Genomic DNA, 15250 nt, shown 5'->3' on the forward strand with positions numbered 1-15250 from the left:
CCAGAGATCCTACCCCAGCTGGTTGGACCCCTCTCCCTCACTTAGCCATGCTTCAATGCCTGCTTGCCGCACACGGGCTCCAGGGGTCTCCTGCCTCTCCTGACCACTAGCCTGGCTTTTGCGAAGGACTGTTGCAGGGAGGGAAGGGTTGGGTGGTCTCAGCCAGCAGCCCCCGTGTTATCCTGCACATAGTGCTTAATAAATAGTTGTTTTAATCAAGGGGCGTGGGAGGATTGATGAGACTGCCTGGCTTGTGGCCTGAAGATATGTGGCTAATGGCTGGAGAGCGCTTAATCAAATCAAATTTAAGGGTGGGGTGGAAGTTATCAATGGGCCCAGCTTCTCACAACTAGATCTGTCCTAGCTTTCCCCATCCCTTCCTCGACGGTGTCTTCCTCGGTTCACGCCTCTGGCCCCTGCTAGAAAGAGGCTTCCGCCCGCGTGGTTTGAGGCCAACCCCCAAAGGAAATTGTTCCCGGAGTTCACCTGCCTTCCAAGCCGTCCGCCCCAAGATGACTGCCCGCCAGAGGGCGCCAGACGCCCACCTTGCGCTCTTAGGGAAGTGGGAGGGGTAGGTGAGGGGAACCGCTCTTCCCCACCCCCAACCTGCACCCACACTGGCGCCCGTAGGGCTGGGCTAGGTGGGCAGGCACGCCCCCTGTGCTAGCATCTTTCCTGGCTCGACCAACCTACCTAGTGGGGAAACTGAGGTCGGAAGCCGACTTGCCCCAGGCCACACAGCTGGGGCGGGGCAAAGCGAGGGGGCTTTTCCCAGAGCTGGAGACCCAGTCTCCTGAACTCTGGTGCTGGGGCAACGGTCCGCCAATCAAAGAGTCTCTGTCAGATGGGGGAGGCCGAGTCGACCAATCAGAGGGGCCCTGCCAGAAGGCGGAGCCTGCCAATCAGGGGTGCCCAGCGAGGTACCGCGGAAACCATCGAATCTTGCCGGTGGGGGGCGCGCCGTGACGTGCAGGGGAGCGAGTGGGAGCCGCGCTTCAGGCTGAGCTCCTGTTTCTCGGCTGCCTCAGTTTCTCTGGGAATGACAGGTGAACGCACCGGGCTAGGACCCTAACGAGAAGGAAGACAGGTTGGGAGGTGGGCCCGGGTGGCTGCCTGGCGGAGGCGATGCCTGCACAAAGTGGGAGGGGCTTCTCTAGCTCCGCCCCTGGATCCCGCCCCCGCCCCCGATCTCTCAGCCCCAGCGGTCTGTCCCGCGCGCTGTTGCCAGTGCCGCCGGCTCCCGGCTATGGACGCCCCCGGGGCCCCGGGCCCGGACCCGGGCAGGAAGGAGCTGAAGATTGTGATCGTGGGTGACGGCGGCTGCGGCAAGACATCATTGCTCATGGTGTACAGCCAGGGCTCCTTCCCTGAGGTGAGGCCCGCCGGGGGGGTGGGGGGTGGGTGAGGGTTAGGCTACGGGGGAAATGGGCTTGGGACCATCGGGGGCGACGGACGGCCTTCAGCCTGGACCCCGGCTCCCCGGCGTCCAGCGCGCGGAGAGGCAGCCGCCACCCCGGGGCTCTTCCTCGGGAATTCCAGAGCCCATCAGAGTGAGGGGAGGTGAGCTGGATGGGGAGAAGGCGGGCGGTGCAGCCGTACCCGGGCCTCCGTCGCACCCCTTAAGAACCAGCCCGACCCCTTCTCCGACAGCACTACGCCCCATCCGTGTTCGAGAAGTACACGGCCAGAGTGAATGTGGGCAGCAAGGAGGTGACCCTGAACCTATACGATACCGCTGGTGAGTGCGCCTGCGCGCCGAGGGTCCCGGGTGTCCAAAGGGTTTCCCCCGCCCGGGTATCCCCCTCCGGGCATTCTCCCCACCCCCACCAGCCTCTTTGGGCCCTGACATCCTGTCACTCCTGAAGGCTGCGGAGGGGCGCTGGCAGGGTGGCCCTGGAAGCTCAGAGGGCCTCAGTCGCCCCTTTGAAAGGAGGGTCTTTGAATGACATGAGCTCCTCCGCCACCTTCCTAGCGCTGATATGCTGGGAACCCACGGCTTCGTTCCTCTCCTGTGGTTCTAGAAAACCGTGGGCATCACTTCTGCACCCCATGGTTCCAGGATTTCATGTGTTGCATGCTGTGGTCTCTTTAAGACTCTGTGGGCTGCAGGTTTGAGTCCACTGATGCTGGGATTCTGTGGGCTGAATTTCTGGGTCGGGTCTATAATATTCCATGCTACAGATCAGAGCCTGTGACTCCGGGATTCTGTGGTTGACAGTCCTGAGGCTCCAGGGTCCTGTGGATATTGATTCTGAGTTCCACACTTCTGGGATTCCATAGGCTACAATACACGGCTCTGGAATTCTGTGGTCTACAGTTCTGAGCCTGTGGTTCTAGGATTTTGTGGCTACAGTTTTCTGTGTCTTCCTGGTTCCCTACGAATAAACCAAGCACTGAGGAAGGAACAGAGCTATAGGGAACGTAAGTCCAAAATAAGGTTCTCTCTGCCACCTGCAGCTCCTAAAGCAAGTGGATTTATGCGAATCGAGTCAGATATTAGAGTCCCTGTTGTTGGGAGCTGCAGGGAGGGGGTGGGGGGTCTGCCCCCAAGGAGCTTGCATCCTGCCCTCAGTCCCCCTCTGGGCTCAGCCAACACTGGGGGACAAAGGTCAGGATCCCCGGATAGAACCTCACCCAACCTCTGTGACTCAGTGTTTAGTGATCTGCGTGGAACCATGTCATCAGGTGCCCTTTTCCCTGCCAGCCAAGCCTTGTATGTGTAAGGGGAAGTCTCCCCTGGCCCGGGACAGGACGGAGCCCAAACCCAGACATGCCCCACCCCAAGCCTGTCAGTGGATCTCTCATGCCACCCTGGAGAGAATCAGAAAAGGGACTGTCTGGCCCCCAGACCCCTCCTCCGTTCCTGACTTCATCAGCCTTTACTGTATGGTGGCTCCCGCCCGTAGCGGCTTCTAAGGAGCCCCATCTTGTTGGATGAGGACCCCGAAGGGCTACCCCCAGGGCAGGGCTGTGCTTCCAGCCCTGTGAACTGAGAAAGCCAAAAGTTGTTGAGGAATTCCCAGGGACATAGCTCTAGGAGCAGTAAAAATCATGGTGTGGCTGGAACACTTTTAGTTTCACATGCTTCCTGTTGGGGACCCAGGGAGGGGCAGGTCCATTAGCCCCACTTTGTGGGTGGGGTGCTGGTGCAGCAGGGAGAGTCAGAGGGGAGTGGTCACTCCTCCTTCCTCTGCCCTCAGGGCCCCTGGGGTTCACTGTTCGTGGAAGCCTCCCCCATCAGACCCAACACAGGGACCACTTCTGGTCATCGTGGCCTTGCCCAGAGAAGGATGTTCAAAGAACATGTCAGGACAGATTGTGGTGTGGAGGTTCTGGAAGTTTCTGCTTGGTGTAAGGAAGGATTTGCGCTAACAGGTGCTGCGGGAGGGATGGCGGAACTTCGGGCCCAGCCATCAGAGGCACCAGGGCGGCCACCAGGGCAACAACGATCTTCCTGCCACATGCTTTGGAATCAGACCTGGGCTTTGTTGACACTGGCTCCTCGGCTGTGTGTCATCGGGGACACCTGGACCTCAGGTTCCTCCTCTGTAATCAGGGCTAAAACAGTCTTGAGGAGTAAATTAGATCCATGTGATGTATAACACAGGGGCTGGCTCTTAGGAAGGGCTCACTAAGTGTTGTGAGTTTTTAAGCACCACCCCCTCACACCACCATCGTTCAGGCTCAGACCCAAACCCAACCTGTTCTGAATCCGTGGCCTGCAGAGATCTGTGCTGGCCCCCGCCCTGCCCTCCCAGCAAGGTTCTCCCAAGCAGCAGAAAAACAGAGCTGGGGTTTGAACCTCTCAGTGGAGTCCCGGGGGAGTAGAATGGCTTCAGAGTCAGCAGGACGGCCCAAGGAGGAACACTCAGGGAGAAAGAAACATGGGTGTTTCTTCAAGGGTGCCCTACCGTGACCCAGGAAGCCCTGTTGTGAGGAACATGAAGGAGAGACTGGGTCATTCCTCTTCTACACACCAAGTGCCCAGCACGGCGCTTATGGAATGAATGAAGAATAAATCTGAGGAGCGCCTGGGTGGATCAGTTGGTTAAGCGAGCCCCGAATCTGGCTCTTGTGCTGACAGCTTAGAGCTTGGAGCCTGCTTCAGATTCTGTGTCTCCCTCCCTCTCTGCCCCTCCACTGCTCATGCTCTTTCTCTCTCTCTCAAAAATTTATAAGCATTGGAAAAAAAAAAAAGAATAGAAAGAATAAATCTGGATTCAGAGACACCCTTGGAGAAGGTCCTGTGTAATAAAGGCAGTGAGATCCTCTCTACCTGTGGGGTAGATGGATATCAAAAATAAACAGCAGAAAAGGGTGGCCAGGTGACCTACTAGAGAAAGATAGAGACTAAGGGGGTGAAGGGAATGACTATACTGGAGATGAGTCTAGTAAAAGTTATTGTAGAAGGTTCTGGAACCTGATGAGCTAAACCCTATGGTGGGGCGGTGGAGGGGAGTGCAGGGTAGCATCTTTCTGACCAACCACTGGTTGATCAGCCAGAGCTGTGGGCTCAGGGTGGCCCCCGAGAGGCTGAATTTCTCCACACCCAGGACCTTGGCCACAGGGGAGGCCAGTCTGTGGGAGTCACGTGGGAGGCCAGTCTGGCTGTGCATCTCCATCCTGCGGAAGCAGATACAGACACAGTGGCTTGAGGGTGGTTGAGGGGAGGTGGAGCTCTTAGTGCTGACAGGTGAGGGGGAGGCGGGCTCCCCTGCCCCCACCCCCCACCCCACCCTGACACTGTCAGAGGCAGGAAGCTGTGGTGTGGTCTGAAGTTTCCTGGACAGAAGGGAGGTGGGGACAAGGTGGGCTGTTAAGACACCAACTAGAGATGGAGCTGTGCGGGCCTTGGGGTGGGCCCCAGGGTGAGGGTGTCACAGAATGGAATGGGGGTTGCCCGGGGAGGTGGGGGGCTGTGGTCCCCTTCCCAGCCTGAGATGGCAACAATAGGAAAAGTTGGGGGCAAAGGAGTTGTGAGACAGGGAATCGGGGACAAGAGGGGTGTCTAGGGGCGAGGAGCCCTGGAGGCTTGAAGAGCTGAAGCCAAGGGCCAGTCAGAATGTGGCCTCAGCTCCAGGCTGGGGCTGCCCCGGCCCAGCTCCTCCTGCCTGGGGAGGAAGCACAGGTGGGCGGGCCCCAGTAGCAATACACGGGTTCCTCTTCTGGCAGCTTCCCCTTCTCGTGCTGCCTGCGCCCCTCCCCTGACCGACGTCCTGGCTGGAGCTGGGAACCACCTGCTCTGGTAGGTCCAGAATATTTGGGGACCACTGTGGCCCAGTGACACCCTCTCTCCTCAACCGGGTTCCAGGCCTTAGCGATCCCTGCCCCTGCAGAGATGACTGACACAGCAAAGCTCCTTCCCACAAAGGAAATACCCTCGTGCTAGGCGAGAGCCTCACTTCCTCCCCACCCCACTGCACTGCCAGCTTCAGGAAGATGGGCCACTTCAAGGGGAGCTGGGGCCCAGAAGACCTTTCCTCTTCAGAAACAAATGCGCCCTTTTGCACGTGACTCCGTGCAAGCTCATCTGCAGAGGCCAGAGTGGAAGCCCGGTGTGCCTCTGGACAGGTGACTTGGCCCCTTTAAGCCCTGGCATCAGTGTGGGTAGATGGGGAGGGTATTAGTATCGCCTTGTGGCTGGAGGGCCCCCTAAAACTTGTGGGTCCAAAGATCCAGGGTTAGAACCCCTCGCCCAGCCCCCCCCACCCAGAAGTTTCTGGTTCAATAGTAACCATAGTAACAGTCCTTCCCCTTTGTCCGACATTGCTCAGCCTCCCAGTCCTTTATTTCCAGTATCAGGGGCAGGGTTATCACCCCCTTTGCCAGATAAGGAAACTGAGGTCCAGGGAGGGAAGGCACCCGAGTCACGGAATGAGAGTCTGAGTGTAGCCTGGCTCTCCTGACTCATAGAGGAGAGGTGTCAGGACACTCCACACCTCCCGAGGGGACATGAGGCCAACAGCATGCGGGAGTCCATCGTTTGTTGGCCTGGTCCCCACGTGGAGGTCCACACTGAATCTTGGGAAAGTTGAGCCAGGCACAGTCAAGCCAGGAAGGCAACCTGGAGGAGGGAGCTGGAAGCTGAGCTGGCTGCCCATCCCCTCCCAGAACCCCTCTCTCTTGAGATACCTGTGTTGGCAGTCTTTGCCTTATTTGGTCGGGCCTGGGGCTTGTAGGGTGAGGACAGCTCCCTACCCTCTCGAGTGGACTGAGAGAGGCACCCCCAGTAGTCTCACCTACGGTCCTCTGTCTTTTACAGAGTGTCCCCTTAGCTGTGTGACCTTAAGGCAACTCGCTTCACCTCTCTGTGCTACACTTTCTTGCATCTCTAAAATGGGGATAACTACAGCCCTACCTTGTTGGCATCGTGATGAGGTAGTGTAGGCCACGGGCTTCAAATGAAGCCATGAGAGAGCACAACGAGCCTTCGTCATGAGTGAGCACTGCCGAGGTGTGTTGTTTCACAGGTCAGGAGACCATCTGTGAGGAAACAAGGTCCAGAGGTCAGTTCCCAGTCGGGATCTTGGGGAAGGCTCCCTGAGAGAATTTTTGGCCATTTTCGAGCGGCGCGGCCGGCAGCTGACCTTGGAGTTAGGGACTGAGCTGGCTCTCCAGCTCACAGGGAACCTGTCTATGACCTTGCAAAAGGTCCCCCCCCTCAGCCACATGGGCTCCTAACAGGAAGAACTTTCTCCGCCCAGCTTACCTCCCAGGTGGCTGCTTAAATTAACACAGGTGATCGAGGTGAAACGCCCTTGCTGACAGCCGGGGAGATTATTGTTACACCTACTCACCCACTCATTCGTTCGTTCACTCACCACACGTTTATTGCGTGCACCTGCATCCCAGGGGATGACAGAGATGGTCCCTGTCCTCAGGGGCAACCGTGCTCGTGGTGGGGAGACAAAGCCAAACCCAAACCAAACGTCAGGTAGTGATACGTACTCAGAAGAATAATAAAGCCATGGTCGGGCGTGGGACAGACTGGGTCGGAGGCTTTGTCTCCGAGCAGTCAGGAAAGCTGCCCCGAGGAGGTGACATTTCTGCAGAGACCTGAAGGAAAGGAGGGAGCAAGCCTTGCCGCTACCTGGGGAAGAACCTTCTAGAAACAGCAAGGGCAGAGGCCCCCAAAGGGGAGCAGGCTAGGTCTGGCTTCCTCCTTCAACCCACGGCTGCCCGACTTCTGCCCTCATCAGCTCTGCTGAAATCCTCACAGGCCGTAATTGCTAAACCCCCTGGCACGTCGCGGCCCTGGTCTCTGCTGCATCTGACAAGAGCTGAACAGCGTCAGCCAACAACCAGCCAGTCTTGACTGGACGCCTGCCGGGCGCCAGGGGTTATTTGCGAGGACAGACATGGTCCCTGCCCCCAGGGTGCTTACAGTCCATGGGGAGACAGGCAGTAAACCAGTGTCTGAGCACGGATTGTGGACACCCAGGGTGGGGGAGACTCTGTGTGGTGAGAGACGAGGGACGGCCTCTCTTGAGGGGCCAGCCAGTCAGGATGAGGGAAGCCGTTGGAGCTCAAGAGGCCTGTTTTACAACTACTTGTCCACTCCGGCCTTATTTTTTTTTTTTAATGTTTATTTATTTTTGAGAGACAGAATGTAAGTGGGGGAGGGGCAGAAGAGAGGGAGACAAGGATCCGAAGCAGGCTTCAGGCTCTGAGCTGTCAGCACAGAACCCGACGTGGGGCTCGAACTCAGGACCCGCGAGATCATGACCTGAGCCAAAGTCGGACGCTTAACCGACTGAGCCATCCAGGTGCCCCTACTCCTGCCATATTTCTAACAGGGAATGGATATGTATGTTATGCCAGAATTAGGAAACATCATTAAATCATGGAGGACCAGAACCTATTTTTGCACAATGCAAAGCAGAATAGAGCCTTGCTGGTATCAGCAGAAGGAATCCTTGACCCAGAACTTGATAAACTGGGGTTGAGTCCTGCCTGGCTCACTGATGACCTCGGGCAGGTCACTTCTTTGAGCTCAGTGTACATGGGAGCATTCTTAACTTCTTGACTAGCATATCGGGTGGTGGCTGTAAGGATTTCTTAACTGTCCCTAGGCAAAAGCACTCTAAGAAGTGTCTAAAGCAGGGCGTCTGGGTGCCTCAGCGTGTTAAGCGTCTGACTCTCGATTTTGGCTCAGGTCATGATTTCACGGTTCATGAAGTTGAGCAGTGACAGTGAGGAGCCTGCTTGGGATTCTCTTTCTCCCTCTCTCTGCCCCTCCCCTGCAGTCTCTCAAAATAAATAAAAAACATTAAAAAAAGAAAAAAAAAGAAGAAGTGGGGCACCTGGGTGGCTCGGTCAGTTGAGTATCCAACTTTGGCTCAGGTCATGATCTTGTGGTTCATGAGTTTGAGCCCCACATTGGGCTCGCTACTGTCAGCACAGAGCCTGCTTAGGATCCTCTATGCCCCTCTCTCTGCCCCTCCCCCGCTTGCACTCTCTCAAAAATAAACATTAAAAAAATAATAATAAAAAGCATATAAAGCATAAGGGGGGTATCAATTTGAAGTAGAAGTAGAGAGGAGACAATTATCCTAGAAAAGGAAATAATGTGGACTGTCAGCCTGAATATTTTTAAATAATGCTAAAAAGAAAATGTGAAAAAAAAATTTGAAAAGCATTCCAGGTGTGGGAAGACAGCAAGTACAAAGGCTCTGAGGCACCAGAGCTTGGTGGGTTTGGAAACAGTGGGGGGGAGGGAGATAAGGTCAGGGTCCGTGGGTGCAGGTCATGTGGACCCCTGGGAGATGTTTGGATTTAGTACAAAAGGCAATAGAGAGCTATTGAAGGTATATATTTTTTAAGTTTATTCATTTTGAGAGAGAGAGACAGAGTGAGCAGGGGAAGGGCAGGGAGAGAGAGAATCCCAAGCAGGCTCCGTACAGACTCGGGACTGGGACTCTCGAACTGTGAGAACGTGGCCTCAGCCAAGACCGAAAAGTTAGACACTTAACTGAGCCATGCAGGTGCCCCTATCGAAGATGTTTTTCCTTTGAGGGGAGAGAGGCAGGATTTCAGTCGCGTTTTAGATTCATCCAGCTGCTGGGTGGAGGGAGAGTGGATTGTTAAGAGGCAGCAGGAGATCATGGGCGACCAGCTGTGGCTCGGATGGTGCCATGCTATCCAATAGAACTTCTCTTCAGTGATACAGGTCCTGCACCTGAGCTGCCCATTTACGGCAGCCACTAGCCCTGTGTGGCGATGAATCACTTGAAATGTAGCTAGTGCAAGGGAGAACCTGAATTTTTAATGTTAATTAACTTAAATAGCCACATGGGGCTAGTGACTACCCTATGGGACAGCACAGGTCTAGAAGGACATGGACAAAGATTAGGAGAGGGGACAGTTTGGAGATGAGCTGAAGCAGCATCCTGGCCTGTTTCCCACCATTGTACGAGGATTTCTCCAGCTTTGTGGTGATAAGGAAAGAAGAATCTGAGTCCGCTGGGCCCTGACAGTGTTGGGGGGACTCGGGCTGAATGGCTGCATGGAGTCCTCCTGGCCCAGCCACTGCCATAGCTGTGGCTGCCGTTCACTGCACACCCTCAGGGGTCCTGGATTGAGGGAGAACCAGTGGGAAGGGAGAAGGTGGCAGTATCCTGGCAGCAGCTGGGGGGCGGGAGCAGGATGTGGTCTGTCCACCTTCAGTGGAAAGGCCAACTTTGGCAGGGAGGGAGCCAGAGGGTAGGCTGGCGCCTCGCCGGGGTAGGGGCAGGGGATTCCTGGGCCTCTGCGTCCCAAGTAATGGAAGGAGGTCACCTTTGTGCCTTTAAGAACGCTAGGGCATAGGGTGACCAAGTGCAGGGCGTAACCCTGGGCCTGCTTCTGGACCACAGCAACCCCCCTACGGGACATCACCGGTGACACCTGAGTACAGCCTGTGGGTTTGGCTAGAGAACAGCGTCAGTGGTGGTTGCTCACGTTTGATACCTGTACTATGGGAGGTGATCTAGAATGTGCTCGTTCTTAGAAAATCCGCGGGGCACTGTCCTGGGGTGAAGAAGCAGGACGCCGGCTATTACTCTGGCGTGGCTCACGTGTTTACATATAGAAAGGGCAACTGGAGCAAAGTGTAAACACTCGGAGATCTGAGGGCGTTCTTGGCACCCTTTTTGCAACTTTTAAGTTTGAACTTGTCAATAGAAAAAATTACTAAAAACATTCAAAAGCCACACTCAGCCTTGGCCTCTGATTCAGTCTGCTGGGGGAGGGGTGTTCAGTCTCCCCACGTGAGTCTGAGTGTGGTGAGCTTGACAGCAGCTGTGCTGGTTGCCTGCCCGGCCCCACAGTGGCCTGGGCCCCACCAGCCCCTGAGCCTTCAGGGAGGGGAGGGATTCGGCCTCTCTCTCTCTAACCTGGGTGCCAGGGCAAGGGGGCAGCGGTAATGGTCACGGGCAAAATCGCTAGCAAGTTTCTCCAGTTTCTCCTGAGCGCCCTGTAATCAGGCCATTCTGGGCACTGCATGGGTTTCGTCTCGTGTAACCTTTGCTACCGGGGGTTGCCACCTCTGTCTTGCAGACGAGGAAACTGAGGCCTTAGAGACAGAGTCACCAACCCCTTGCCCATCGGAGCCCAGACAGGGGAGTCAGGTGGACAAGGAAGTGGTGCCTCCCTGACCCCTACCTACCCTCCGGTTTCAGGGCAGGAAGATTATGACCGGCTGCGACCCCTGTCCTACCAGAACACCCACCTCGTGCTCATCTGCTATGACGTCATGAACCCCACCAGCTATGAAAACGTCCTCATCAAGGTGAGGCCCGCGACCAAGCCAGCCTACCTCAGGGGTGGGGACCACGGATCTGGCCTCAGCCCTGACGCCTGCCTTCTCCCTCCACAGTGGTTCCCTGAGGTCACACATTTCTGCCGTGGGACCCCCACGGTGCTCATTGGCTGCAAGACAGACCTGAGGAAGGACAAGGAGCAGCTGCGGAAGCTCAGGGCGGCCCAGCTGGAGCCCATCACCTACATGCAGGTCGGTAGGGGGTCTCCCCTCTCTCCCCCTCCATTTCCCTCCTCTCCGCCCTCTTCTTCCCTGCCTCCTTTAATCCTTATAATGCTGAGGCGTGTTCTGTTGGCATCCCCTATTTTGTGGGAGAGAAGTGGAGACCCAGAGAGGTTAAGTGGAGGTTAAGAGCCACACAGCTAACCTGCAGCGTATCGCCAGGATCCTGCCCCACTCTGGCTCCGGAGTCTGGGTGCTTAACCACCATCCTGTCCTGTCTGCCAGAGGGGACTGGAGAGGCAGGCCTTGTTCAAAAGCAGGGTTCCCCTACCCACGAGAGTCACGGGCAAAACCAAACCCTGCGGCTTTCTGGGTGAGGCACGGGACGATAAAAGGAACACAAAGAACACTGGTAAGAAAGTTTAATAAAAAGAAGCATTAATAAAAGCAAATGTTAGAAGAGAGAGTTTTTACTCTCCTAGCAAGCCGTTTCCTTAGTTGTGCTCTGGAGAAGAGGAGAGAGGCAAGTAGGAAGCCCTTTGTGTCTGGAGGCCCCTAGCTCGGCAGAGGCCTGGCAGACACAGTTGTCGGGATCCGGCCCCCTCTCTGCCTGAAGGTGGACAGGACGCTTCTCTCAGCAGCTGCAGCCCTGAGGCCACACCAGACGGGCCTTTATGTTCCATCCACCCACACTGGTGGGGGCTGGGCCCGGGATAGGGAGAAGGGGGCTCCACACCAAGACCTCTGCCCCGCCCCGGGGGGCCCCCCAGAGCCAGATCCAAGTCCCCAGATCCATGAGGGGGTGTCAGGAGGTGCCCCGTGCTCCAGGCCCCTCATCTAATGCCAGCCCTTCCCGCCCACCCAGGGTCAGAGCGCCTGCGAACAGATCCGAGCCGCCCTCTACCTAGAATGTTCTGCCAAGTTTCGGGAGAATGTGGAGGACGTTTTCCGAGAGGCCGCCAAGGTTGCCCTCAGTGCTCTGAAGAAAGCACAGCGGCAGAAACAACACCGGTTGTGCCTGCTGCTCTGACCCCTCTGGGTAGGGCACAAAGCCCTCAGGGCAAGACTGACAGGGGCCAGGCCACCAGCCCCGGATTATACCCCGAGATCCTGCCCCATCCCCAGCTTTCCAAGGGCACCTGGAGGTGGGTGTCTCCTTGTGTCTGGAGCCTCTGGTTAGACTCTTAGAACATTCTGAAGATCTCTTATTTCCCAGCTGCGGCTCTGACCATGAACTCACCTTTGGGTTCACACTGGAGCTGTGGCCCGCATGGAGGTGGGTGAGGGTGCTGGACTCAGTCCCTCTGTACCTGGAACCGGCATATGTCCCCAGGACTCAGGAGTACGCGGCCTCCCCCCAGCCACGTGTATCCCCCTTTGCACACCCAATAGGTCCTCAAAACCTATGCTTAAAACAAAGAACTACATCTGGTACGTGGATAAGTGTGGATTCGTCAGCGTTCCACACCCCCCCCCCCCCCCAAGACCGCTGCTCCCATGTCACCCGCCTCGCCTCCCTGGGCTCTGGAGATAGGCACGGCTGCACTCTCCAGCTCCTCACTTCCTTCCTCCAGGAGCTCGGGGACCACGATGGGATAGGGGCCTATCGGGACAACACAGGCACCAGCCCCGGACACGGGGGCCAACAGTGGCCCCGGCCCCCCCACAGAGGACTCCAGTCTCAGCCTTTGGCTGGGCCACCAGGGGACAAGAAACTCTCTCAAAAAGCAAAAAGTACCCTGGACCACACATCCAACCTCTGCTCAGGGTCTCCTCACCTGCAACCCCCCAGTGCCAGGAACTTGAGATGAAAGTGACATTGGCTCCGAGTGACCTTGGGGAAGTCACTCCTCTCTGTGGACTATCTCCCTATCTGCAAAAGGACGGCACTGGCTCATTTTAATAGTCATCAAGTTTCCTCTGTCCCTCACAGCCTCCACTTCTGCCAGGATGTGGAGTTCTGGAGCTGAGACCCCCTTGACCTCCTGTGAAAACACACTTAACCCCCAGCTGCAGATCCACCGAACCTCCTCCTGGAAGGTCTGCAGTCACTTCCGGGAGCTTTTAAACAAGTGCCCCAGGTGATTCTAATGCCCCACAGATTGAGAGCTGCTTGCTTCCCGAGTGAGCCAGGAGTCAGCCTTACTGAACGCAGCATAACGGCTTCAGGTGCCTCCTGCCCTCCCCGGGATCTCCTGCCTCAGCCCCACTAAGCCTGAGCCTCTCTGAAGTCAATTGCTAGGGAAAGAGACTTCTGTATTCCACCCACCTCACACAGGTTCCCCAAGGCCCTGCCATGACCTGGGGAGTCAAGAGCGTCGTCAATCCAAGGCCTCATGGACAAATGATATAGGACGGAGGTCCACAAACCGTATAGTCTGTGGACCAAATCTGGCAGCTGCCTGTTTTTGTAAATAAAGTTTTGTTGGGACACAGCCAAATGGGACACAGCATTTATGTATGCATTAGCTGCTTTTGCCCTACAACTGCAGGCTAAGGTAGTTGTAACAGATTATCTGGCCCTCAAATATTTACTTACCATCTGGCCCTTTACAGAAAAAGTTTACCGACTCCTAGTCTAGGGAAAACTCAAGTGCCTTAGGGCCAGATGGGAGGTGCAAACGAGTGAAACAGGACAGGTACAAAAGGGAGTGGTGGGTCTGTGGCATACTAGAAAGCAAGCACCCCATCCTAGGCAGGCAGCTCAGCCCAGCCAAGAACTGCCCTGTAGGAATGTTGACAGATCTTTCCATTTTTCTAGGGAAAGTAGAAATCTGGGTTTTTATGTGGACCCTTACTGGGGTGGAGGGGAAATTTCATATTTTAAAAATGTAACAATTAAAAAAGAAGCTTAAACTCCCCTGAGAGCCAAAGCATGACTGTGGATGCCAGCCCTGAACTCTGGTCAGAGGGGGTTTGTAGGGAAATAGTTAAAGGCAGCTGAGGCTCGCGTGTGGGAGAAGGCGCCGAACGTTCAACCAAACCTGCTAGCTTCTTCATCGTCCCCACAAGCATTCAAGTACAGAATCCGACACAAGGTGACCAGCGGACTTGTCCTGGCTTCCAAGTGCCACCTCCCAGAAGTGAGCCTGCTCAGACTCTCCCCACCAACATTCTAGAACCTGAGGGGGAGGGTGGGTGAGCTCTGTGATGGCTTAAGTCCCAGCCAGCGCTGAAAGTAAGGGTCCCACTCACTGCAAGAATTCAGGAAGGTGGGCTGAGGGGTGGGGGTCAGGAAGCCAAACTTTCAAATTCAAAAAAACCCAACACCAAACGATCTCAAACCACCCAAGTGATGCCAAGGCTGGGGCGCCCTCTGGTGGTAGCAGCACCCCCCTCGCCGCAGGCCCACCCCAGGGACCAGGCCCTCGGGGAGGCAGGGCACCTCTCCCCAGGTGGCCAGCAGGAGGGAGAGGAAGCACAAAGAGCACCAGGCACAGACAGACAGTGATTCTCTGAGAACTTAAATACCCCACCATGGAGCAGCGGAGGCCAGGAGAGCTTACAGCGGAAGCGGTTTGCCGGTTTGCCCCGGGGAGGGAGGCTCCAGAGGACGCCGAGGGGTTTCCTTCCACCTGCTGGGGACTCAGTAAGTAGCAGGTCGGCACTCCAGCGAGGCACATCCAAACCCCAACCTGAGGGGCTCCCTGAGGCTTTAGGCCCCTGCCCAGGAAGACTGACCCAGTCTCAGCCATGAGAGGGCAGCGAGGGAAGACTGCGGATTCTAGGGCAGTCGGGAGGACCCCGTGTTAAATATGTCATAAATAGGGAGGCTGAGCAGGCTAACATTGTGCAGACGGGCAGGGGCCACATTCCTCTTGTCCACCGGGGACCAGGGCCTTGGCCCTTCTACCAGTGATGCGCTGGCCCCTGAGGTGGCTGCTGCAGTGGCCAAGGACACTGTGGGGAGGAAATCAGGTGCAGCCAGGTGCCAGCTGGAACCCCCTGCAGTCTTGAACCCCAGGGGCTGGGGGTGCACAGGTCCCTTGGCTCACAGCTTCTTCCCTTTGTTTCTGTTCTTCTGAAGTTTCGCGTGCACGACTTTGAGTGTGGTCAGGAAATTGCCAAGGAAGAGGACAAGGAAAGTGAGCGCCAACACGAACACCTGGGCAGGGGCAGGGGCGTGCGGGAAGACAGGGGAAGGCCCAGCACGGGGGAGGGGAAAGGAGGAAAAGGTTGAGCCAGCTCAGATCGGCTCCCGGCTGAGATGCCCACTCTGCCTCCGTGACCTCGCGACCCCCTTAGCGTAAGCTGCCAGAAAACTGCGGGGTTCCACCAGCAGAAAGCAGA

The 15250-nt window shown here is 56.4% G+C and overlaps 2 protein-coding genes across 7 annotated transcripts in view; one reads left to right on the top strand and one right to left on the bottom strand.

Moving 5' to 3' along the window:
- The first annotated feature begins 945 nt into the window (after positions 1–945).
- Positions 946–11990, top strand: RHOF (ras homolog family member F, filopodia associated). The gene is made up of 5 exons (XM_042962020.1): positions 946–1372; positions 1651–1738; positions 10659–10768; positions 10856–10990; positions 11826–11990. The coding sequence occupies exons 1-5, from the start codon at positions 1247–1249 to the stop codon at positions 11988–11990; spliced, it is 624 nt and encodes a 207-aa protein (XP_042817954.1). The 5' UTR covers positions 946–1246.
- TMEM120B (transmembrane protein 120B) overlaps positions 4156–15250 on the bottom strand; it is a 52240-nt gene continuing 41145 nt past the window's right edge. The window contains exons 12-14 of one of the 6 annotated variants that reach the window (XR_006209857.1): positions 13945–15065; positions 6359–7056; positions 4156–4623 (exon numbers count right to left, since the gene is read on the bottom strand). Coding sequence is in view for 1 of the 6 variants with exons in the window: in XM_042962019.1 (XP_042817953.1) it covers positions 14952–15065 (114 nt within the window). In the remaining 5 variants the exon portion in view is untranslated. Of the gene's footprint in view, positions 4624–5584; positions 7057–11882; positions 15066–15250 lie in introns of those variants that run through there. The other 5 variants (XR_006209856.1, XR_006209858.1, XR_006209859.1 and 2 more) reach the window with 5 other exon arrangements.

Source organism: Panthera tigris, chromosome D3 (assembly GCF_018350195.1).
Source record: "Panthera tigris isolate Pti1 chromosome D3, P.tigris_Pti1_mat1.1, whole genome shotgun sequence".
NCBI classification, from domain to species: domain Eukaryota; kingdom Metazoa; phylum Chordata; class Mammalia; order Carnivora; family Felidae; genus Panthera; species Panthera tigris.